The 24,171-nt window shown below is 38.2% G+C and overlaps 1 protein-coding gene across 6 annotated transcripts in view; it reads left to right on the top strand.

Annotated features, from left to right (window-relative positions):
* Positions 1-24,157, top strand: part of LOC127793026 (phospho-N-acetylmuramoyl-pentapeptide-transferase homolog) — a 27,984-nt gene extending 3,827 nt beyond the window's left edge. For 3 of the 6 annotated variants that reach the window (XM_052323767.1, XM_052323771.1, XM_052323772.1), the window contains exons 5-9: positions 2-27; positions 130-194; positions 21,146-21,339; positions 22,929-23,137; positions 23,871-24,157. In XM_052323767.1, coding sequence (XP_052179727.1) covers positions 2-27; positions 130-194; positions 21,146-21,339; positions 22,929-23,137; positions 23,871-24,053 — 677 coding nt within the window. In that variant the 3' untranslated portion in view covers positions 24,054-24,157. Of the gene's footprint in view, position 1; positions 28-129; positions 195-21,145; positions 21,340-22,928; positions 23,138-23,752 lie in introns of all 6 variants that reach the window. The other 3 variants (XM_052323769.1, XM_052323770.1, XM_052323768.1) reach the window with 3 other exon arrangements.
* Positions 24,158-24,171: the final 14 nt, after the last annotated feature.

The following is a 24,171-nucleotide window of genomic DNA, read 5'->3' as shown; positions in this document are numbered from 1 at the left end:
TCTGCAAAAATGAGGATGCTTTTGGAGGTATAGCTGGTTTCTTCCTACTTATTATATTTTTCATCTGCCTCTGATTCCTTGCTTCAATAAATGATGGTTGATAACATCTCAAGTTATGTGCCTATGCAGTTAGCTGTTGGATCATTGTTTTCATTTTGGTTGGATGCCACGAAGATATCATCGCCCTACAGCATGTATACCATCTTGTAACTAATTTGCTCAACATTTTTCTGATGGTAACTATCATATCTATTCTTATGTCAAAAATTTAAAGAGAATTCCATCTTTTATGATCTATTCTGTTTTGCAATTGAACTGATCTTTTACATTTTTTTGGGGGGGGGCGGCGGGGGGAGGTGGCTACTACCCAGCTACATCAACATTAATCATATTCAACTGCATTTGTGTATGTATAATTATATATTTTTGCACATTTATTTTTATAAATATCTCAATATGCATATGCACGGCTTAATGGAATTTCAACAGTGGGATTAGCCCTATTTGTGGATATACATATATTAATATAGCGAGGAAAAAGCTTTTGTGTTATGAAAGGTTAGATATTTAAAGGAGGCAGCAACTGCAATTTGATGCTGCTGTTGTAGGTTCAAGTATGTTGTCATGTCCCTAGGAGAATTATAAGGATAATATTGGATAGGGATATAATAAAGGGGTAATATTGTAATAGGCTTATATTAGTTTGTTAGGAGATATTTGGTTGTTTGTTAGGAACACATGGGTGCTGTTAAAAATTAGTTAAGGAGCTACCTATGCCTATAAAAAGGCCCATTGTAGGAGGAGATGGATAGGCATGAATTGATGAAATGAAATTCTAATTCTCTCAAATCTCTCTCTCATTTCTCTCTTTTGCTCTCCCTCCATACATTTTGTTCTTGACCTTAATTCAATCGGATCCTTTTGATTGCCAATTTCAGCTTGTTATGAACCCTAGATTCATGACAAATGGTATCAGAGCATCGTTCCTCGGCAGTTTTCGTTACTGATTAAGGTTAGATGGATATCGACGACTGCCATCCGAAGCATCGGATCCTCGAAATTGGAAGTGATTTCTAGCGAAAGGTGGTCTAGGCGATAATTAGAGTGTGCAGACAAGAAAACGAGGTTGAGGCGACTCTTGGAGTAGTCCCTTAGCCATCAGTTTCTTCTTCCAATGTAACTCTGACTATTCCGATTAACTGTTGATTCGCAACAGAGAAACAACCAGTAGATTCCTGGTTGAATCTCGCAATCGATTCCGATAGGCGAGGGGGTGAGTGTCAACTCGGATCTGAAGGAGAGCCGCGACGAACACCAATCTACTATAGGTGTCGAAGCTGACCAGCGATTGGTGGCAGAAAGGAACCAGTTGCAGAAGGCGATTCCAGAAACAACACAGAATTGACTGGGCGACGGAGTTGAACCATTTCAGTGGTGCGATCGGAGCCTACCTGTTAGTGTAGGTGCTCTAGACCCAATCAAATTGGGCATGTTGTACACTGACAATTGTAATCATGTTATTATTTGAATAAAGAGTTATTCAAATTCACAAGAAGTCATTCTATTAGTTTCTTGTTATTATTGTAATAACCGAATGAAACTAGATAGAAGTCCATATGATGTATACTGTGAATAATCTATAAAGATGTGAGATGATGCATCACAGTTTCTAGACATCATTAAACGTCCCAAGTCATAGCAATGTCAAGAATGGACATTGACAATTGCGGTAAGACTTGTATGTGCTATGTTTTTGCTATGTGATAGCAATGGGGGTCTCACACCCATAGGCATGGGGATGCCTAGACGAGTACATAGGTGACCAATGTTGGAGAACATGTCACTGGACATGACTCGCCATGAGAATCCATTTTGGTTATATGTTGATGGTATTCTCATACGAGATGGGTGTAACTAATCCTTGGACCTGAGGTTGTCACGGTCATCTCATAAGAAGACCGGTATGCTTTGACATCGTTTCGATGGGCCTAGATAAAGGCTGCACGTGGGCGATCGTTGGACATATCGTGAGGCTTATGGAGATGGGTGCATAATCAAGATGGGACTCGTCTGTCCCTTGATAGAGGATGATGTATCTAAGGCGCCTTCGGTGGATATTCACTTTAAATCCATGGCCATGGTGAAAGAGATCAATAAGGAGTTATTGATTCACTTTCTATTAAGTGAAGATATCCGGATAACCGAAGAAATACTTATGTGAATCATAATCAAGCAACACATTGCCAACTTGAGATCACATATGATACATTGACGAGAGGATCGTATTACACGGTAACCATGGTCGTGAAAGGTTATTTGCGGATTATGAATCCTTCTGAATAATTGGGTAGGCATGACGTCTTGCTAGAGGCCAATCTTGTCTTATGTGTTCGTACCGGCACATTGCCAACATATTCGGAAGCCTAATGAGTCATACGCAATAGGCACGGTCCCTGGCTTAAACTAGGAAAGCGGACGTATGGTTAAGTGGGACACTTCGGCAAGAAGTTGTGCCGTCGTAGGTTCTCACGGGAAAAGAACAAACAGACGAAATGACGTCGATATGACGAGGGGTCGTCATAAAGGAAAAAGTTTCCTAAAATAGCAATTGATTAAATTAGAAAGTAGTTTCTAACTTAATGATTAAATTAGAAAGAAGTTTCTAATTTAATAATTTGGGCTTAATTTAATGCTTGGGCCAAATAAAGTATTTGGGCCAAATATTAAATTAAATTAAATATTTGAGCTAAATTAGATTTGGGTCAAATATTAAATAATAAATATTATATTTGGGCTAAATAAGATTTGGGCCAAATATTAAATATTAATTATTTGGGCTTGAATTAGATTTGGGCCACATATTTATAAATGAATTTGGGCCACTTTAATTTCTAGTTGGACTAGGATTAATGGGCTAGCCCAATCCATGTCCCCTAGGGTTTGGAAAAACCCTAGGAGGTTGCTTCATTATAAATAGCCCTTTATGGGATGCCCAAATGATGCCTCTTATTTTGTTGGTTTTCAAGAGTTGAAAATCAATTATTTTCCCGTCCATTCATAAGCCTTGTTAGGAGAAGGAGCTAGCACTCCCATTCCGCTCTCCTCGCCAACGGACGCGCGCCGCGTATCACAAGTTAGAGGCCGGACACTTGGACGGCTCAAATCCGCAAACGACTCAAAATCTAAAGGTTAGATTTATTTTATTATGTATGTGATTGTTTAATTTCGACGTTGATCCAATCGCCGGGATCGGGGTAAGGTTCAAAATTTTGAACTACGCTGCTTGCCCCGTAGCGATCTTGCTTTACTTTCACTACCTTGATCATAATTGGATCCCGAGGACTTGTTGATCAAGGTGAACTCAAGGAGTGCGGTGGTCCTCCAGCCTGTGGTCGGTGATTGGGTGAGAAGGAGTCAACGGGAGGCGATTGTTGAATCCGTAACAATCGTGAGCAGAGTCGATTCTAGCCAGCAGCAACAGAGACAATGATGTTGGACGTCGGGTGCAGAAGTACCGAGCTGATAGCGAGTCCGCTGGTGTTAACGCAAAGGGCCAGGAGACTCGCTACCAGAACAGAAGGTTGGTACAAGAGTTCCATTGTAGTTGGCGACGCGAACGAGGAAGGTGTCGCAACCATTATCAATCGCGACTAGTGAGTAGGTAGCACCAAAGGAAGGATTTGAGGTGAGTCCAGCAGTCCGGACGAACGGTTCTGGACTTCCGATTCTGCTTACTGATGATGATTGCTGTCAGGCGATTCCTCGCAAGTAGATAGCGAACAGTGCAGGGGCTCAGTTGATCGATTTGGATTGAGGAGATGAAGGTTCCAATTCCGACGAGGAGGGACGATGTGAAGTGGGAATAGGTTTGGGTCTCGGCTAAGAAGCCCAGCCATTTCGGTATCTGATTCCAGCAAGGTTCGCAGCTGGGAGTGGATTTTTGAAGGCGAATTTGGATGGGTGATTCTGGGCTGTGACTTGCGGCACTCTTTGCGGTAATTTCGATCCGACTTCATTGAGGTAGATCATAATGGAGCAATAATTTCAGGCGGTGGATTCCAATCGAAATTCTATACTGTGAGCAAAGGGAAACAAAGGTTAATTTTGGCTTTGAATTTTGGTTAACTTATTTGAAGAAGAGCGGTATGTATTGGTCTTCCAAGTGTCATGTCCGTGAGATGTCGACCATGGGAAGCAGGGCACACATGAAACAAAAGGGGTCTCAATTGCAGCCGAATGATGTTGCATTTTCAGTGGTTAATTTTCAAGCAAGAGAGAAGCCTCAATTGTAGCGGAATAGTGCTGCATTTCAGTAAGGTGTCCTACTCGTGAAGCTAGGGGGGAGAGTGCATACATGAAGCGGAATGCTTCACTTGTAGCTGGAATGGAGCCTCAATGGCAGCCAAAGAAGGCTGCATTTTCAGTTGGCAGCAACAGGGAACAGGAGAAGGGGATCAACCAAGTTGACAAGGAAACAAGAACTGTAATACATGAAGAGTGCAAGGAATTCAGTCGAATGTTCCGCGAGAAGCTATAAGAATTGGCAATGATTCTTATTAAGAAGTATCATTACAACTTTCTGGTGGAATACTTTGATGATTATTATAGAAGTTTTAACAAGGAGGAATTCTTCGGAGTGGAGCAGTCGAAGGAGGAAAATGGGGAAGCATTTGATGAAGTGACCAAGGAAGCCAAGGCCAATTCGTTACCTTTGTTGACTACTGCAGGGACTGAAGGATTGGAGGGTGTCCAAGATCAGAATTCTATAAGAAAGGGAATGGGTGGTGGTATTCCTAATGATAAGGTTCCATTGCCTATGGTTTTGGATAATATTGAGGATTCCTTAGCTAATGATAAGGTGAAGACAGCACCAGCAGGAGGAAGTCTCGCTGATCCTAAATGGTGTCACCATGTTGCTGTCGAGAGTTTGGCTAGAAAGAACAAGTCTCATTCCATTATGTTCGTTGTTGCTACAGTTGGCCGATTAGAATTTTTGTCACCCTTGTTGAAGGGAGGATTCAAGACCGGAATTGATGTTGCAGTCCAGCAGGTTGTAAGTGGTGCCATGCAAGGAATTAATGGTACAATGTTTGCTTATGGTGTTACTAGCAGTGGGAAGACTCATACCATGCATGGAGAGCAAAAGTCACCTGAGATCATTCCATTGGCAGTGAAGGATATCTTCAAAATTTCTCCATCTAAGCTGTGGAAGAAAAGGAAAAAAGGGAGCATAATGGAAGCTATGAAGGTTTGGCATGTCTTGGGGACAAGACATGTTTCAAGGCGGGGACATTGTCATGTCCTTAGGAGGATTAGAAGATAATATTGGATAGGGATATAATAAAGGGATAATATTGTAATAGGCTTATATTAGTTTGTTAAGAGATATTTGATTGTTTGTTAGGAGCACATGGATGCTGTTAAAAATTAGTTAAGGAGCTACCTATGCCTATAAAAAGGCCCATTGTAGGAGGAGATGGATAGGCATGAATTGATAAAATGAAATTCTAATTCTCTCAAATCTCCCTCTTATTTCTCTCTTCTGCTCTCCCTCAATTCTCTCTAATTTCTTCCCCATTCTTTTTCAATTTTCCCTCCATACATTCTGTTCTTGACCTTAATTCAATCGGATCCTTTCGACTGTCAATTTCAGCCTGTTATGAACCCTTGGTTCATGACATATGTGTGTGTGTGTGTTTGTGTGAGCGTGAAAGTAGAGGTTTGATATAGTCATGGATGGTGTTCCCTTATCAATGTTTTCTCTCTCTTAGTCTTTGGCTTCAGAAATTGACTTGGCTTTTGTGGTTTGCCTATTTGGAGGAGTATTGTGTGAATAGTGTGGGTATGTGTACCACATTTCTTCAAATGGAACAACCCCAACCCTCCATGCGTTGTTGCCTTTGGCCTCCATGCCATTTAGTATCTCCATGCAAAATGGATACCCAACCAAATGAAAAGAGAAGAATGAATGCAATCCTTAAAAAGAAAATAGAACTCTCTATATGTTGACTAGCTAATGCAAAACTCTGCCTCCAAGCACATAAAAACTCCAGCATGAAGGCTGGCATTACTCTCTACACACTCAAAATCATATAAGCACAGCTTCACACCTCTTTGGATGAACCATAGAGGAAGAGATGGTCCATGAACTTGCTGCTTCTGTAGTAGATGATGCATTAATTAGTGACTACTTGCTTGCACTTCCTCAGGTTATCCGAAGCAAGGATAGCATCTAGGGTAATTATTCAAACAAAGAAGGCAACATTGAGAGAAACAAACATGTTGTAGGTAGCTTTATAAGGATGATTATTTCTCTCTTTGTTGAGGACAGTGTCCTGGATAATGTTGTTAAAGACCCAAGGCGCACTAAGGCGCAGAGGGTCTTGGAGCCTGAGGCGCAAGGCGCAAGGCAAGGCACGCGCCTGGCAAGTGCAAGGCGCATGCTAACTAAGAAGAAAGAAAAATATACTTCTTAATTGAATAATAAGTAATAAAATAGATCCTAATCACATATCAACATTTATGTTATCAAAAAATTCAAGAATTCAACATATATTAAATAAATCACAACATAAGCATACTTCATGACATACCTGTAAATTTCAGCAAATTAAATCCCATCATATTTCAACAAATCAGAAAAAGGAATCAACATTTAAACACCACAAATAAAAAACAAAATTAGTGTTTGACATATATAATTAAAAGCCAACAAAATAGTACTAAAAATGTCATTAAACTTAAGCAAAACCCACCAAAAAATGTTAGTTTTAAGACTTTAAGTCAACAATCAACTTAAAAGGAAAAGTTAAATGATCAACCTTAAACCATTAATAGGTCCTAAATGGCTAAATTTTAATTAGGATTAACTAGATATACATAATAACTAGAAATCATCCTCATCATCAAGATCAAATGTATCCATATTTTCATCATCAGAACTATCATCTCCAATATCTTCTTCTACATCATCTCCCTCTCTATCTTCTTCTTCCTCGTCAAGATCCATTGGAGCATTTGAAGTTGATGCCCTTGTCCCCCTCCCCCTTGTCAAATTTGAAGTTGAAGTCGCTTTTGATCTAGTTGAGTGATTAGCTTCTTCAACACCAGATGCCATAGCAACATCAGCCCATGTCAAATCATGATCTTCATGTACCAGCTCATCATCTGACTCTCCAAATTTATCAATTGCCCCAAGCAACCACTCATTACTTTCATCAACTTCATCTAAAGAAATTGGATCAATTGACTTACGCAAACTGAAACGACGTCTCAAAGCTCTATTATACTTAACAAATACCAAATCATTGAGACGTTGTTGCTCCAATCGATTTCTCTTTTTTTTATGAAGCTGTCATAATTAAATTAGAATCAGTAAGTTAAAGAAATAAGAAATTATACACCTTTAGTGGTGAATATTAAGAATAAGAAAAAACACCCTTACATGCTCAAAGACACTCCAATTCCTTTCACAACCTGAAGAGCTATAAGTGAGGCTACATATCTTGATGGCAAACTTTTGCAAATTAGGGGTTGCAGTACCAAATTGAGACCACCATTCAACTAGGAAAAAATATACCATAATGACATAATCAGTAATTGAAAATTGCTAGTTGTAGACTAATGATTAGACTTACTTAGATTATTAATTAAAAAACCATATTACCTGGTGCCAATTGATTCTTTCCTCTTATGCATATTTGTTTTCCAAATATCCCTTCAGCATTTTTATACAAGCTTAGCTCTTTAGAAATTTTGTCTTGCACCTCTGCAGTGGGAACCAACCTCTCTATGGTTTGATACAACCCATCAATAATCTCTTGATTTTCTCCAATGCTTGCATTTGAATAAAGAAATTCTGGATTCAAGTAATATCCGGTTGCATGTAGAGGACGATGCAATTGAATATTCCACCTCCCATCAATAATTTCAAATATTTGCTTGTATTTCATTTCATCATCAAAAGATTTTGCAATGGCTTCTTTTGCCCTATCCATAGCCTCATAAATATAAGGCATAGCAGGCTTATCCTCATTGTCTACCACTCTAAGCACCTTGACAAGTGGCCCTGACACCTTGAGAGCATAAAGAACATTTTTCCAAAATGAATCTTGTAACACTGTTTGACATGCAAGCTTACCCCGTGCTTCTCTTGCAAATTTAGAGTTAGTCCACTCTTCTGAAGTGAACATCTTCCTCAAGTTGGCTTTTTGTTTATGAAGTCTTGAAAGGGTGAAGAAAGCTGTGGCAAATCTTGTTTTCCGAGGTCTTAACATCTCTCTTTTTTGTGAATATTCTCATCATATTCAACACTTGTGTAGAGTTATACAAGAATCCATTTACTGCACATGCTTTTTGAAAAGTCTTCTTCAATATAGGAAGTTTAAAAATATTTTCTAACATTAGGTCTAAGCAATGGGCAGCACATGGTGTCCAATATAAGTGCTTTCGCTTAGCCATTAAGAATTCTCCTATAAGACAAGTTAAAAATCTGTCATTAAACTAACAACATCAACATCATTCAAAGGTAAAAGTTAAAAAATAGCAAACTTACCAGCTAAAACATTAGCCGAGGCATTATCAGTCACAACTTGAACCACATTTGCTTCACCTACTTCCTCTACAAACTGGTCAAGTAATTTAAATATTTTAACAACATCCTTGGCATATGAGGAAGTATCAATGGATCTAATGAACATGCTTCCCTTTGGACAATTTACTAAAAAGTTAAGCAAAGATCTCTCTCTCTTATCCTTCCAACCATCACACATAAGGGAACATCCATATTTAGGCCAATCCTCCTTATGACTCTTCATAATTTCATTTGTGCGTACCAACTCTTTCTTAAGATAAGGAACTCTCACCTCATGATAACTAGGAGGTTTCGTGCCTAGACCAGCTCGACCAATAGCCTCAATCATTGGCTTAAAACTTGGATACTTGACTGCATTGAAAGACAAGCCGGCTTCATACATCCATCTAGAAAACCAAACGCAAGCATTCTCCCTCAGTTCTTTATTGACATGGTCTCCATTGTTGTTTGCTTCCCAGTGCTCACTTTAAGTTTCGGAGGCAAAAGCAAATCCAAAGGCCCTTTCATCCTTTGCTTTTTTTGTTGCATTGTTAAACCTTGACTTGAACTTGAAGACATAGGCCTTTTAACACCTCTTTCAAAAACCACTTCATCATCATCAACATCTCCAAGGGTATCAATGTCGTCAAAATCTGGTATAACATCACTATTGTTCTTCTCTTCTAGCTTTTTCGACATATACTCTCTAATTTCTTCTTTAACATGTGAAGGACATTTTGGACAAACTTTGGCATTCCTATACCCTCCAACAAGGTGTTGTTTAGCTCGGTAAACCCCTCCTTTCGTTATTTTTCCACAAAAATTACATTTTAAACAGTTTATGTCCTTTGGATCTGGCAGTGTGTTATATTTCCATGCTGGATGTTTTCTCCCACTGCCAGAGGAGCCACTAGGAGCATTTGAATCAGATGCCATTAGGATTAGGATATCTGCCATAATCATCATAAGCAAGGAGTCATAAATTTGAAAAAACATTGTAAAAAAATTCTGAAAAGAAGCATGGATCAATAAGTGGCTGAATTTCAACCAAGGAAGGGAGGGATTGAAAAAGAATTCTAATTAGCGGTGGGATTTTCTGGAATGGAGAACTGATGCATGACAACAAGAAGATTGGAGGAGAAGAGAAAAAATTTCAGGGAGGGTAAAGAAGAAATCCAGGGAAGTAGTAGAGATCAAACTTCTATTCTATTTCTAATCAAGCATAGGATTCGATTAAGGATTAAAACCTCTATTCTATTTTTAAATGCTGCAGTTGCAGCAGTTTTATATGAGTATACTTGAAAATTTGTAAAGACTAAGGCTAAATTATGCCAAAAAATGTTAAAAGAAAAACGAAAAAGAAGAAACAGCAGTAGGCATCAACAAATAAAGATTAAACAAAAAAATAACTGAAGAAGAAGAAGCAGCAGCAAGCAGCGTAAAAAAGAAGAAGAAGAAGCAGAGGAAGAGAAGAAGAAGAAGAAGAAGAAGTAGCAGTAGCAGCAACAACGTAAAAAAGAAGAAGAAGAAGCAGAAGAAGAAAAAGAAGCGGGCTAGCAATAGTAGTAGCGTAAGAAGAAGATGAAGAAGAAGTATTAGCAGCGTAAGAAAGAAGAAGAAGAAAAAGAAGCAGGCTAGCAATAGCAGTAGCGTAAGAAGAAGAAGAAGGATAGCAGGAGAAGAAGGAGTAGGAGGATAGCAGCAACGTAAGAAGCAGCTGTATAAGAAGAAGAAGAAGAAGGATAGCAGGAGAAGAAGGAGTAGGAGGATAGCAGCAACGTAAGAAGCAGCCATGTAAGAAGAAGAAGAAGAAGGATAGCAGCAAAGCAACGTAAGATTAAGAAGCAGCCGCGTAATAAGAAGAAGAAGAAGAAGAAGCAACAAGGATTGCCGAAGAAGAAGCAGGCTAGCAACTGCCAGCAGCGTAAGAAGAAGAAGAAGAAGAAGAAGAAGAAGAAAGGATTGTCGATATGTTACCTTGGCCTGGAGAAGCAGAAGCAGCTCAATCACAACTGGAGAAGAACTTGAGGAGTTGCAGTTGCTGTGTTGTGGAGAGAAAATAATGCTGCGTAAGAGAGTTTTGGAGCCTTGGAGGTGTAGTCTCTTGGCCTTCTAGAAATTAGATGAGCTGGAACATCATATTTTTGAGTTTTGTTGACTTTTCAATATTATATTTTTTTATTTTCTCTCTTTAAGTTTTAACAGAAATGTTTAGAAAATAAAACATGATTTTTCAGCTGGGCATGCGCGCCTGAGGGAGGCACGCCTGAAGGGCCTAGGCGCGCCTGGCTGGATCTCACCTCGCCTGGACATGGCAAGGCGAGATGGCTGCACCTTGAGGGGCTTTGCACCTACGCGCGCTTGTAACAACACTGGTCCTGGAAGGAACAAATATTAAATTTCCCCTTTGTAATGGGCATTGGACTCATCTATGTTTTGTTTGACTAGTCAAGGGGTAGTCATTGAGTATTGAAACAAGCCAAAAAACAATCAAAAGGCTTGATTAGTTTGTATAGAAACGTATGAGAAATTTATACATAATACACCCTAACTTTTCTCCTATAAATTAGGAGAGAATTTAGGTTCTTTATCCCCTGAACTAGGGGACCTATCTCCTAACTTTTAGGAGTAGATTTGACTTTTAACTTTTAAACACTTAGAATTATCCATCTGTTTTCTACTACACATGCCTCTTTCCTTTATCTTTGGCCACGTTTCTTCCTTTCTAACTTCGAATCATTCAACAATCCCCCTTAAGCTAGAGAATAGATACAAGTCATTCCCAGCTTGCCAACCAATGATTCAAACCCCGGTCTGGCCATAGCTTTTGTGAACACATCAACAACTTGATTTGTGGTAGGAATATAGGATAAACTAATCCTTCCTTCCTTAATATTTCTTTTTATAAAACTTCTATCTATTCTCACATGTTTCATTCGGTCATACTGAACCAAATTCTTCATAATGCTGATAGTTGATTTACTATCACTATATACCTTTATTGGTTGAGATAAAGGTATCATCAAATCTTCCATTATCCTTTCTAGCCATATCACCTCATACATTCCTTGAGCTATGGCTCAGAATTCAGCTTCAGCACTGCTGTAAACAACCACCGATTGCTTCTTACTCCTCCATGTAACCACATTTCTCCACTGCTTGGTGCAATAACCAGATGTTGACTTGTTGTCCTCACGTGATCCAGCCCAATCTGCATCCACAAACCCTTCAATTCCCCTTTCATTAGTTTTCTGGAACATTAGATCTTAGCTAGATGTCCCTTTTAGATATCTTAGAACATGAAACACAACATTCATATATTTTTTAGTAGGAGAATGCATGTACTGACTAACCACACTTACAGCATAGGAAATGTCTAGCCTAGTAAGTGACAAATAAATCAATCTCCCAACCAGCCTTTGATACCTCTCTTTTTCTACAGGAGTATTACCTTCCTTTTCTTCTGACTTCCAGCCTTTCTCTAGGGGAATACCTGCTAGTTTGCATGCCAACATCCCTGTATCTTTCAATAGATCGAGTGTATACTTCCTTTGTGAAATGAATAGGCTTTTTTGCTTCGAGCCACCTCCATTCCTAGAAAATATTTCATGTTTCCTAGGTCTTTCACCTCAAAATCAGCCCTCAATTGTTTCTTTAGGTTGTCAATTTCTTACATATCATCCCCTGTTACAATAATATCATCAACATAGACGATTAGAATAACTCTTTTTACATTTTCAGTGGATTTTATAAACAAGGTATGGTCAGCTTGTCCTTGTTTATACCCTAATCGGCTTAGAGTGATGTTGAATTTTCTGAACCATGCCCTTGGAGACTACTTTAAACCACATAAGAACTTCTTGAGTTTGCACACACTCCTACTGTCAGCTTTCTGTTCAAATCTTGAGGGGATCTTCATATAGATTTCCTCATCCAAATCGCCATTAAGAAAATCATTTTTAATGTCAAATTGAAATAGAGGCTACTCTAAATTAACAGTAAGAGATAATAGGACTCTAATAGAATTCAACTTAGCAACAAGAGCAAAAGGCTCCTCATAATCAATCCTATAGGTTTGAGTAAACCCTTGGGCTATCAATCTTGCTTTATACCTCTTTACACTAACATCGGCATTATATTTCACGGTAAAGACCCACTTACATCCTACCACCTTCTTGGTTGGGGGCAGTTTCACAGCATCCCATGTATTATTCCCCACTAGGGCATTCATTTCCTACATAACCACAGCCTTCCACTTAGGATTACTCATGGCACTTTGAATATCCCCTTGGTATTTCGGTGTTGTCAATATTTTCAACAAATCCTCTGAATTGAGGAGATAGTTGTGCGTAAGTCAAATGGTTAGTAATAGGGTACTTAACACATGATCTTACCCCTTTTCGTAGAGCAATGAGAATGGCCCAGTTCATATCATCTTCCCTGGTAGCAGTGGTATCATTTGATGGACTGGCCTTTAAAATAGATGGGTGACTTTGTTGAGGTTCCGGGTGGCCTTTAGGACATCTGGAATAAACAAGCAAAGGGTTATTTGGCTCTGAATGTGGAGGATAGTGGGGAACATACACTGCTATTTTAGATTATTTAGAGGTAATAGGAATATTAGAACGAGAAGGAATAGGAGGAATAGGATTTTCCAATGTGTTGTTAGGTGTAGAAGATGAAGATGCTCCCCCTTGAAAACATACTGGCGGTGGAGGATCAAGGTGAGGAAAGGAAAGGATAGGATCCAAGTTGGGGTTAATAGGCACCTCTTGAGAACTATTGGATTGATAGAATGGTGGGTCCTCATAAAAAGTAACATCAGTAGAGACAAAAAAAAATTTGGTTGTAGGGCAATAGCATTTGTACCTCTTTTGAGAAGGTGAATACCCAATAAAGATGCATTTTTGGGCCTTGGGATCTAACTTTGTCCATGATAGGCTATTGTTGTGAATATATGCAGTACACCTGAAGACTTTAGGGTCAGGAGAAGAGAGATAGGGAGCATGGCGGTATATATCACACAGAATGCTAAGAGGAGTTTGGAACTTCAAGGTTTTAGGGGGAAGACAATTGATTAAATAAGCAGATGTGAGAACAGCCTCCCCCAATAGAAATGATGAACATTAGAAGTAAATATCATAGATCATGCCACTTCTAAGAGATGTCTATTTTTTCTCTCAACCACCCCATTTTGTTGGGGTGTGTAAGGACATGAGCTTTGATGAACTATTCCATATTCAACCAAGTAGTTAGTGAAATCATTAGAAAAATACTCTCGGCCATTATTAGTCTGAAGGATGTGAATAGAAGTTTGAAACATATTCAAAATGAATATATAGAATCTTTTGAAAATGTTGCTAGCTTTTGATTTTTCCTTCATTAGATAGACCTAACAGGCTCTAGAGTTGTCATCGATAAATGTTATGAACCATCTAGAGCCAGTGATATTAGGGTGTTTAGAAGGACCCCAAATATCACTATGTATCATATGGAAGGGTTTTGAAGGTTTATAAGATTGAATAGGATGATGAGATCTAGGTTGTTTAGCAAAAGTGCATGGTTCACACGAAAAATTGTGCTCTTTATTGATAAAAATTTTAAGATACAAAGATTTGAGATAAGGAAAACTAGGATGTCCTAAACGTTTGTGCCATAACAAGACTTTGGTATTGGAAGTTACATTTATAACTGCCTTATTTGTAGGACAATTAGGAGGACCCCTTTCCAGATAGTAAAAATTGCCCATTGCCTTAGCACTGCAATCATCCTCCTCGAGACTTGATCCTGAAACAGGCAATGGGATGGATAGAAAATTACACTGCAGTTCATATCCCTAGTTACCCTACTAACTGATAAAAGATTGCATTTTAACCCTAGCACATGTAGGACAAATTTCAGCCTCAATGGTGGTACACACATTGTTCCAAAACCCAAAGCAGGGGATGTTGTACCATTGGGCATAGAGATGTTAATGGGTAATTTGCAATATATATAGTCAGTCATTAGGGTTTCAGAACTTGCCATATGGTCAGATGCACCTGTGTCTACAACCTACACATTCTTAGGAAGTCTTTTTGAAATTGAGGAGTGGAATAGAGTGTTACCTTGTAATGCTACAAGTGCTGTGGGCTGAGTAGCAATACCTTGATTGAGTAGCCTATACAAGGCCTGAATTTGTTCCTCAGAAAGATTCAGATTGGTACCGGTTTTAGGTTCTGTAGAAATTTCAGCAAGATATGTTGATCTTGGTATTTCCTTTCTGATTCTTGGCTTTCAATTACCTAGTTTTTCATGGATTTTCCAGTATGTCTCCTTTGTGTGGTATGGTTTCTAATAATGATTGCACCACAATTTTTCCTTTCCTTGATTTCTTGGAAAGATCTCCCCCTATCTAGCAGTGGTTAGTGTTGAGTTTTGTTGGTTTATAATAAGATCAGTTTGTTGCAGCATGACTTTACACCTGCTTTCTTCCCTCCTGATTTCTGGAAAAACTTCTTTGAGGACTGGTAAGGGTTTTGAACCCAAAATCCTTCCCCTGACCTCATCCAAATCAATGTCAAGCCCATATAAGAAATCAAAAATCTGATCCTTTTCTACCATCTTACTGTATTGTATTTATGACTATTTGTAGGAGATTCCCAACTAATAGTATGAAATAGGTCCATTTCATGCCACAACTTTACTAAAATATTAAAATATTCAGTAACACTTAGATTACCTTGTTTGGTAGATCTTATGACTGACCTAATTTCAAAGCATTGGGATGAATTTTCTAGGTTTGAGTACATCTCCTGGACTGAATCCTAGATCTCTTTGTTGTTTTGTAGACGAGATAAGTCTTGCCAATTCTAGGCTTCATAGAGTTTATCAACCATGCCATAATGGTTGAGTTCTCTGCCTCCCATACACCATAGGTGGCTGCAATTGTTGGTGGAGTAGGGATAGACCCTGTTAAATATCCTGCCTTACCCTTCCCTTTAATCACCAACATCACTGATTGGAACTACTCTCTGAAATTACTCCAATTTAACTTATGTTGAGTAATTGGTGATTATCAATGGGGACTGTGGGAAAATTTTGCTGAGAGGAGAAGGAGGGAGAGTGCTCGGAGAGCTGGTAGCTGAAGCTTCTGTTAGAGTAGGATTAGGTTGGGCGTCGGCCATGGGTGAAACAAACAAATGTTAAAGAACGAACAAAGGCTGGTTATGATCATAAGGGTGGCTCTGACACCATGAAACAAGCCAAAAAATAATCAAAAGGCTTGATTAATTTGTATAGAAACGTATGAGAAATTTATACATAATACACCCTTAACTTTTCTCCTATAAATTAAGAGAGAATTTAGGTTCTTTATCCCCTGAAAACTAGGGGACCTATCTCCCAACTTTTAGGAGTAGATTTAACTTTAACTTTTAAATACTTAGAATTATCCATCTGTTTTCTACAACACACGCCTCCTTCCTTTATCTTTGGCCGCGTTTCTTTCTTTCTAACTTCGAATCATCAAACTAGTATGTATTAAGAAAGTCACAAACTCAATTTTCCAGTACTGACTAAAGCAAGAGGACTACACTACACCAGTAGAAGAAATGAAGGAACACTCATTAATGAACCCCTCTTTAACCTAGACATGGAACAATATTTAGGAAATAACTCCCAAGTGAAAAGTTAACAGCACTTGTTATCTGGAAAACCGAACTCTTGTCCCTTCTCTTAGCCTAAGGCAGATACTTTAGAATACTCCCCCCACATTTTCGCAATAACTTTCCAAAGCCTGAGCCAGTAAGGTTTGATCTTCCTCATGTGCCAATCTGGTCTTGCATGCCCATACTTTCCACCACCTTTCTTCACAGGCAACTGTTGGCTAGCCCACAGCCATTACAATGTCAGGACCTTAGTCCTAATTGATGTTTTCTTTGGATGTAGAACTAGAAGTTGAGGGAGAAATAGCAAGAATTGAGGGGGGTATAGACTAAAATTAGGGAGACTAACAAAAAGAAAAGGGAAAACCGGGAGAAATGAGAGGAAAATAGGAGAGAACAATAGGGGGAAATGAGAGAATTCAATATATTCTTGATAACTCATAACCTAATCTACACTATGGGGTTACAAGTTTATATATAAGGCTAACCAGTAGTTATTTGTGGCAGTTACTATATCCTCCACTACCAATAACTGCTCCTAAATCACTCCACTACCTCCTCACTACTTCATAACTGTAATTCTTAGAACCTAACTGTAAATAAACATTAAATAAATATATATATAACAACTGAAAATAAAAATAAGAAAATATCTTCCTATTCTTAGGGTCGTGACATTTTCTCCCCCTTAAAAGATTTCTTGTCCCCAAGAAATCATGGTCACTAGCTATACCTTCATCCAATCCCTGCAGCATCTTTTTCTTCTACCATCCCTTCTTCCACTTCAATTTCTTCATGAATTTCGTGCAGATCAGAATGAAGGGGCTGACTTTCATGAGTTTCCATTATGGCCAAGTCGATACGCTCTAGGCAAAACTTTCGACCATCTTCTAGGGCAACAAATCTTGTTTCCCTAGGTTCCATTCGATCATAGCTGCAACAATAGGGAGTCCTGTTAGGATACATTTGTACTAGATTAGGGCTTGTAATGTGAGGGAAAATATTATGTTGTATTTTTAGTTATGTCTTATAGAAGTCGGGTCTGATACCAAGTTGTTAGCCTAGATCTCATCCTTTTATATGATCACTTAATCACTCAAACTCACCCAACGAACTCTCATAGAATCTTCTCCTCTAAGTCCCCATGGACTTAAGCAGTCCCCAAGGCAATGGTACCGCAAATTTGACTTGGTAATGGTTAGCCAAGGGTATTCAAGAAGTTCCTATGATAGTTATGTGTGCTATAAACATGTTACTCCTAACATTTCAGTGTATTTACTATTATATGTGGATGACATGCTCATTGCAAGTCAATCCCATCAAGAAATCCAGCTTCTAAAGCAAAGATTAAAAGCTGAATTTGAAATGAAAGAGTTAGGTGAAGCTAGTAAAATTCTAGGAATAGAAATTTCTAGCGACACTCAACATAGGAAGATGCACCTATCTCAAAAGTCCTATTTAGCCAAGGTTTTATCCAAGTTTAAGATGCTAAATGCAAAGGTAGTTGACGTGCCTTTTGCACCACATTTTAAGTTGTCCTCAGTCCAATCCCCTAATAATGAGGAAGAAAGAAAGGAAATGAGTCATATTCCATACTCTAGTGCGGTTGGAAGCTTAATGTATAGTATGGTATGTACTCGACCAGATTTAGCTCATCCTATGAGTGTTGTGAGCCGGTTTATGGCCAATCTAGGGAAAGTTCACTGGAATGCAGTTAAATGGATGTTCAAATAGTTAGCTGGAACCCTAAGTCATGTCCTAACATATGATGGTGCTAAGATATCATAGGAGTTCAACCTAGTATTCTAGGTTATTCAGATGCAGACTATGCTACAGATATAGACAAGAGGAGGTCCACATCTAGTTGGGTATTTAGATTATGGAACTCTACAATTAGTTGGAAATCAAGCCTCCAACATGTAGTAGCATTATCCACAACCGAGACAAAATACATAGCTCTTTCGGAAGCCTTTAAAGAGGCTATGTGGCTTAATGGATTAGTAAGTGAACTCCTAGGTTTAGATGTTAAGGCAACCCTGTTATGTGATAGTCAAAGCGCCATACATTTATCTAAATATCAGGCACACCATGAAAAGACAAAACACATAGATGTAAGACTTCATTTTATAAGGGAAATGATTGAGAATAAATCTGTTTTCTTATCTAAAGTGGCAGGTGAAAATAATGCAGCAGATATATTCACAAAATCAGTTCCAGCAACCAAGCTTCAGCATTGTTTGAAGATACTTCGATTAGGACAGGCAAGAATCTGAAGATTGAAGGAATTGGGAGACGGCCTAATCAAGTCAAATGGGTGGAGAATTTGTTAGGATACATTTGTACTAGATTAGGGCTTGTAATGTGAGGGAAAATATTATGTTGTATTTTCGGTTATGTCTTCTAGAAGTCAGGTCTGACCGAGTTGTTATAACTGTCGGTTTGGGCAATCGGTCAGGTAGTTCTCCTGCCCTCTATGGCTTATAAATAGGGGTCGAGAGGTAGGCTTTGGGTGTGCTTTCTATTGTGGGTTTACAAGCTGTCTTGGGGCGAGATTGTACTAAGAGGAAGAGTGAATATCTTTCTTGTATGCAACTCTATATAGCTTCCAGGTTTATGGGCTAGGTGAGAGTTGAGGTTTTAGTGCACATATAATCTTGTATCAGTATTCAAGATAGTGGAGAAAGCAGGGGCAAAGCCAATCTGGATGTAGGTCTTTTATTGAGACCGAACCAGGATAATTCTTGTGTGTTGTGTGCGGTTCTTGATTGGCTTCTTGATTGTATTCTGATTTCTATTCATTGCAAATTAGAGAGAGTTCGTTGGGTGAGTTTGAGTGATTAAGTGATCATATAAAAGGGTGAGATCTAGGCTAACAAGTCCCATTGAATTCATGAAAAGAGCAGTACTTCTGGACCCAAATAGGATGCTCTCTATATTCAATTAACCCTGCAGCATTTGTTGGTAAGAAATGCTTGCTGACATCACATTTTGGGTGATGGAGCTCCATATAGCAAGTCTTATGATAAGAATCAGTCCCTAGCATAGAAAACTCCTCATCGCAAATTGGTTGATTGCAGCCCGCACATACCTTGAACCCTTGTATGGCTTTGGCCAGTTGTTCATCTTCTTCCCATGGACACTCATTGTCTTCTAGAACTTCTTGCTCCTCCTTTCACAAAAAATCCTCCTGCAAGTTGACTTGCGGAGTTCTAGGAATCAAGTCATTTCCTATCTAGAGTGGTTCTCCAACTATCACAGAATTGGACCTATTTTGTTGAATACTAGAATCAGAATACTCCCTAGAAAGTAATTCTGCTAAAAGACTAACCCAATACCTTTTTGCCATTAAGATCATGAGTGCATCTAATTTCCTTTCAAATCTATCAATAGAAGCTCCAAGCGTCTGGCAACCTTTAGCCATGGAGAAAATAAAAAAAAAAAAAAATCTAGATTTGAGGTCGAAAAACTGCTACTCTGATACCAAATGTCAGGACCTTAGTCCTAAATTGATGTTTTCTTTGAAGGTAGAATTGGAAATTGAGGAGAAATAGCAAGAATTGAGGGGGGGGACAAACTGAAATTAGGGAGACTGATAAAAAGTAGAGGGAAAATAAGGAGCAATGGTGGAGAAATCTGGTAGAATTGAGGGGGAGATCGGAGAGAACAATAGGGGGATATGAGAGAATTCTATAAATTGTTGATAACTCATATTCTGATCTACACTGTGGCGTTATAGGTTTATATAAAAGGCTAACCAGCAGTTATTTGTGGCAGTTACCATATCCTCCATTAGCAATAATTGCTCTTAAATCACTCCACTACCTCCCCACTACTCCATAACTGTAATTCCTAGAACCTAACTGTAAATAAACACTAAATAAATATATATAACAACTAGAAATAAAAATAAGAAAATATCTTTCTAATTCTCGTGGTCATGACACCAAGCAAGGCTTGATTGAACACACTCAACCTTCTATTGCCCAGGCCCCTGCCTCTGTGTGAAACATAAGGCTTTATCTCAGCTCACAAGGTGGGATTTAAATTTGTTGGCTAGCCCACCACAAAGGAAGTCTCTTTGAAGTTTCTCTAGCCTACTTATAATCGAAACAGGGGCCCAAACAAGGAGAAAAAGTGTATGTAGGGAGACTGGGTGCTTCTATTCTTCTCAATCTTCTCTGTTTCTATGCCTGGTAAATTTCATCATCTAATTATGCAGAATAATCCTTGCTTGCATGCTTCTAGTGTTTGTCAAACTGATGCTAGCACTTGCATGTATGGCTTCCTCAAAATCCTTACTTGATTGATATATTACTTTTGGGGATGCCAGTTTGGATGACTGACCCTAAGCCACTCCCCGCACCCCCACCCCACCCCCACCACCCCCCCCCAAAAAAAAAAATTAAATAAATAAATAACAGTTCTTGTAGTCTAGTGGTTTCTTATTTCGTTAAAGAGGCAGCTTCAATCAATTATTCTTTATTATTAGTTTGTGGTTAGTCCTTTACGTTTTCATGGACAAAACTTAATAAGATCAAAGTACTGTATTTTATTGAATTCATAATAATGCATTCAATACACATATAGTTAAATTCAATATGATTAATGAATTTATGGTTCTTGGATCTGTCATTTTGTTTCCCTAAAGCAATTTGAAGTTGATCTAGAAGTAAACAAGAACTTATTCTACAAGGATCTGATATTTTGACAAGACTTTTCTGAAGTAAAACTATGGCTAATGTGTATGTCAATTGAATGCAATTGCGAAGTGTTCTCCACCCATCACTGTTTTAAGTTGGTTACATGAAATATGGAAATTGGATGTGAACAGATTTCCTATTACTTTAATACTTGAATCCATGCAAAAACTGTTTAAAACATCTGCTGAGTTTTTTTGCTCACATTCAAGTTTTAATTTGCAATGCAGGAAAATGTTGGTTCCTCTACCTGCCCCAATGGGCCTTATTTGCCTGGGAAAATTTTATCTTTTTTTGACTTCATTCTGTTTTGTTTCCATGGCAAATGGAGTTGACCTAACTGATGGTCTTGATGGGTTGGCGGGAGGGACTGCTGCATTGGCCTTTGTAGGAATGTCAATTGCGGTGCTTCCAATATGTTCTGGTTAGTATGGATGTTAAAATCTTGAAATTTTACTTCATTGGATGTTGAGGTATCTATGTAACATCAGAGCTATTAAATTTGAGAAACTTATTTCTGTTGTTTTTCTCAGTGTGTTGAATTATTAATGTATATCATTGAATCCTATCTCTACTAAATTACATTTATAGAATTTACAAACACTATAAACAAGAGAACAAGAATCTGATCAGCATTTAAGTTAAGAACTTTGAGAAGGTAAGTTTTTCAATTTTATTCTTGTTCCGGAGCAGTTATTATCACTATTAGATTGATGCAATGTGGCTTAAGGTGTTTCATCCAGCTATTTGACCTGGACAATGAAAAAATGTGGAACTCTAGGGATGATTACGCAGATTAGAGCTTGTCATATAATCAATTTTTCCAAAGATGCTCTCTAATGAATTGTGCCTGCTTGAATATGGATGTCTTTTTCATCAGCTATTTGGGGCCCCTACACGATCTACATTTGTGGTTGAACATTAGATAGTAATCTTTATCTTAATGAGATGTCATTTTGAACTAAAATATGGTAAATCATTTGATAGAATGTAAAGTTCATTGAAATCAGATTTTTGTTTGTGTGATTCATTTTGAAAGAACTTATTGTGGTAGAAAAATAGGAATCTTTTTCTTTCATATAGAAAATTACCAACACCAAGAAAGTCATGTTATATGAATTCTGCCAATGGACTATATATATGAATACAAGTCTCTGACGGTATCAAAGTCAAAATTGATTATGCTGTGCAGTTGTTTGCTACAAAAACATTTCTTACTTGCTGTATCTGCATTCTGCCAATAAAAAACTTAGGTTTGATTCCTGTTATCTATCAGAAAATAGAAAAAGAAAAGGGCACAAGTAGAGGACTTTGTCCTTTTTCCCATATGTTGTTAAGAATTGTCTGAGGCAATTAGGTGGATTTTGACGTATTCCTTTTAAATTTTTGGATATTTTGGGTATTTTCTTGTCTGTAGATCATTAGTTTGCAGAGTGTCTTCACTATAAAACCCAAAGTATAATAGTTGTCACTTCATTTATGTTATTGCAAAGGTTTCTGGTTTCAGTAAAAGTTGACCTGAAATAATGGACTTGTGTTGTGGGCCACAGATAGCTTATTTAAGGGTTGTTGGATTGATTGCTCTATTCTCTCTTTCATCTCAAGTATGAGGTGGTGATGATGTTGGATGGATGCAAAGTCTCCTATTGAGACAGGAATAGCAAAGTAGGATTGTTATTGTTTTCTCTATCATCCCTCTTGTGCAATTTTCTGAGGCACCACCTCTGCCATATGCTTTGATGTAATTTAATTATGTTCAAACTTAATTTTGCCCAGTGGTGGATGAACTCACTAAGTGCAACCAAGAAAAATGCTTTAGCGTATAGCATATGTAGATGATGTTTTGGTGGATGAGGCAAAAGAAGATGTGAATACTAAACTTAAGAGACATTTTAGAATCCAAAGGCTTCAATTTGATTAGGTAGAAAATTGAATATATTATTTCAAGAAAAAAATATAATTTTAAATATCTTAAATCAGTTGTCTAACATTACTCCTGTATGATATTGTCAGATCTTGCTGTATTTGGAGCATCAATGGCAGGAGCTTGCATTGGTTTTCTTTCACATAACCGATTCAAGGCTTCTGTATTTATGGGTGATACAGGTTCCTTGGCTCTAGGTGGAGCTCTAGCTGCAATGGCTTCTTGTACAGGAATGTTTCTTCCATTGTTCATTTCATCTGGGATCTTTGTACTGGAGGCAGCCTCGGTTGTAATGCAGGTACTATGTATAAACTTGTTTTTTTACTAGTCCTTCTTCCAGTAACAAGAATACTTGGATGTTTCTTCAACTTTGAAATTTTTGTTTGCTTTGTTAACTCTCTATGGCCCTTTCTCATTTTTTATTTTTTTTGGGATTCTTGAGCACCACAAATGTGGTTTCAGCCTATGGTTATAGTTTTCATCCTTTTATTGTTATATATCCCCTTCTCTTTTTCTCTCAGTTGACTAGGTTTATTATCTCATTTATCATTTGTTATTTCTCCATTTCAAGCTCAGCAACTTGCCATGCCCACTATAAGAAAAATTCTATTTGTGGCTGCATAATGTTTTCTGCTGCGAAGTGACCAGCAGAGGCATACAATGAACAGAAAGAATGCAATGGTAAAATATGTAGAAGCCAGATATTTATTGAGTTGAGCAAATGCAGCCTTTTAGCTCTGAAAGTCCTTAAAATTGCTATTTCGATCTATAAATACATAAAGACCACCTAAACTGCCTGAAAAATATTAATCCACAAGTGTAATATCTAAATTGAATTGCATAATGTGCCCCTGCATAGAGCTCTGCATACTGGGGTTTATATTCAGATGCACTCAAATACACTCGCATTCAGGTGCGCACTTATCCTTTAATGTCAATGACAATTGTTAGCACATGCTGGATCCGAAAAGCGAAAGGTGACGATGGTGCAATTTTCTCGAGTTTGTAACGAAGTCCTCATGTCATCTTAGGTATCTTTCTTCAGAGCCACCAAACGCTTGCGGGGAGATGGGCGGCGCCTATTCAGGATGGCACCATTCCACCACCATCTCGAGCTATCTGGAGTTGAAGAACCAATTATTGTAGCTGGCGCATATGTTGTTTCTTGTGTGCTGGCTTTATTTGCAGGATATGTAGGTCTGGTTTCAGCATAACTTGAAGCATTGTTTACCCCCAACGAATTACATACTTGCTGTAGTTAACTATACGTGGCATTCCTTTATTAGTTGATTAATTTGTTGAGGATGAGCCTTGATAGCAGCGGTAAATTTG

Source organism: Diospyros lotus, unplaced genomic scaffold, assembly GCF_014633365.1.
Source record: "Diospyros lotus cultivar Yz01 unplaced genomic scaffold, ASM1463336v1 superscaf1, whole genome shotgun sequence".
Taxonomy (NCBI): Eukaryota; Viridiplantae; Streptophyta; class Magnoliopsida; order Ericales; family Ebenaceae; genus Diospyros; species Diospyros lotus.
This window is presented reverse-complemented; position numbering and strand designations above follow the sequence as displayed.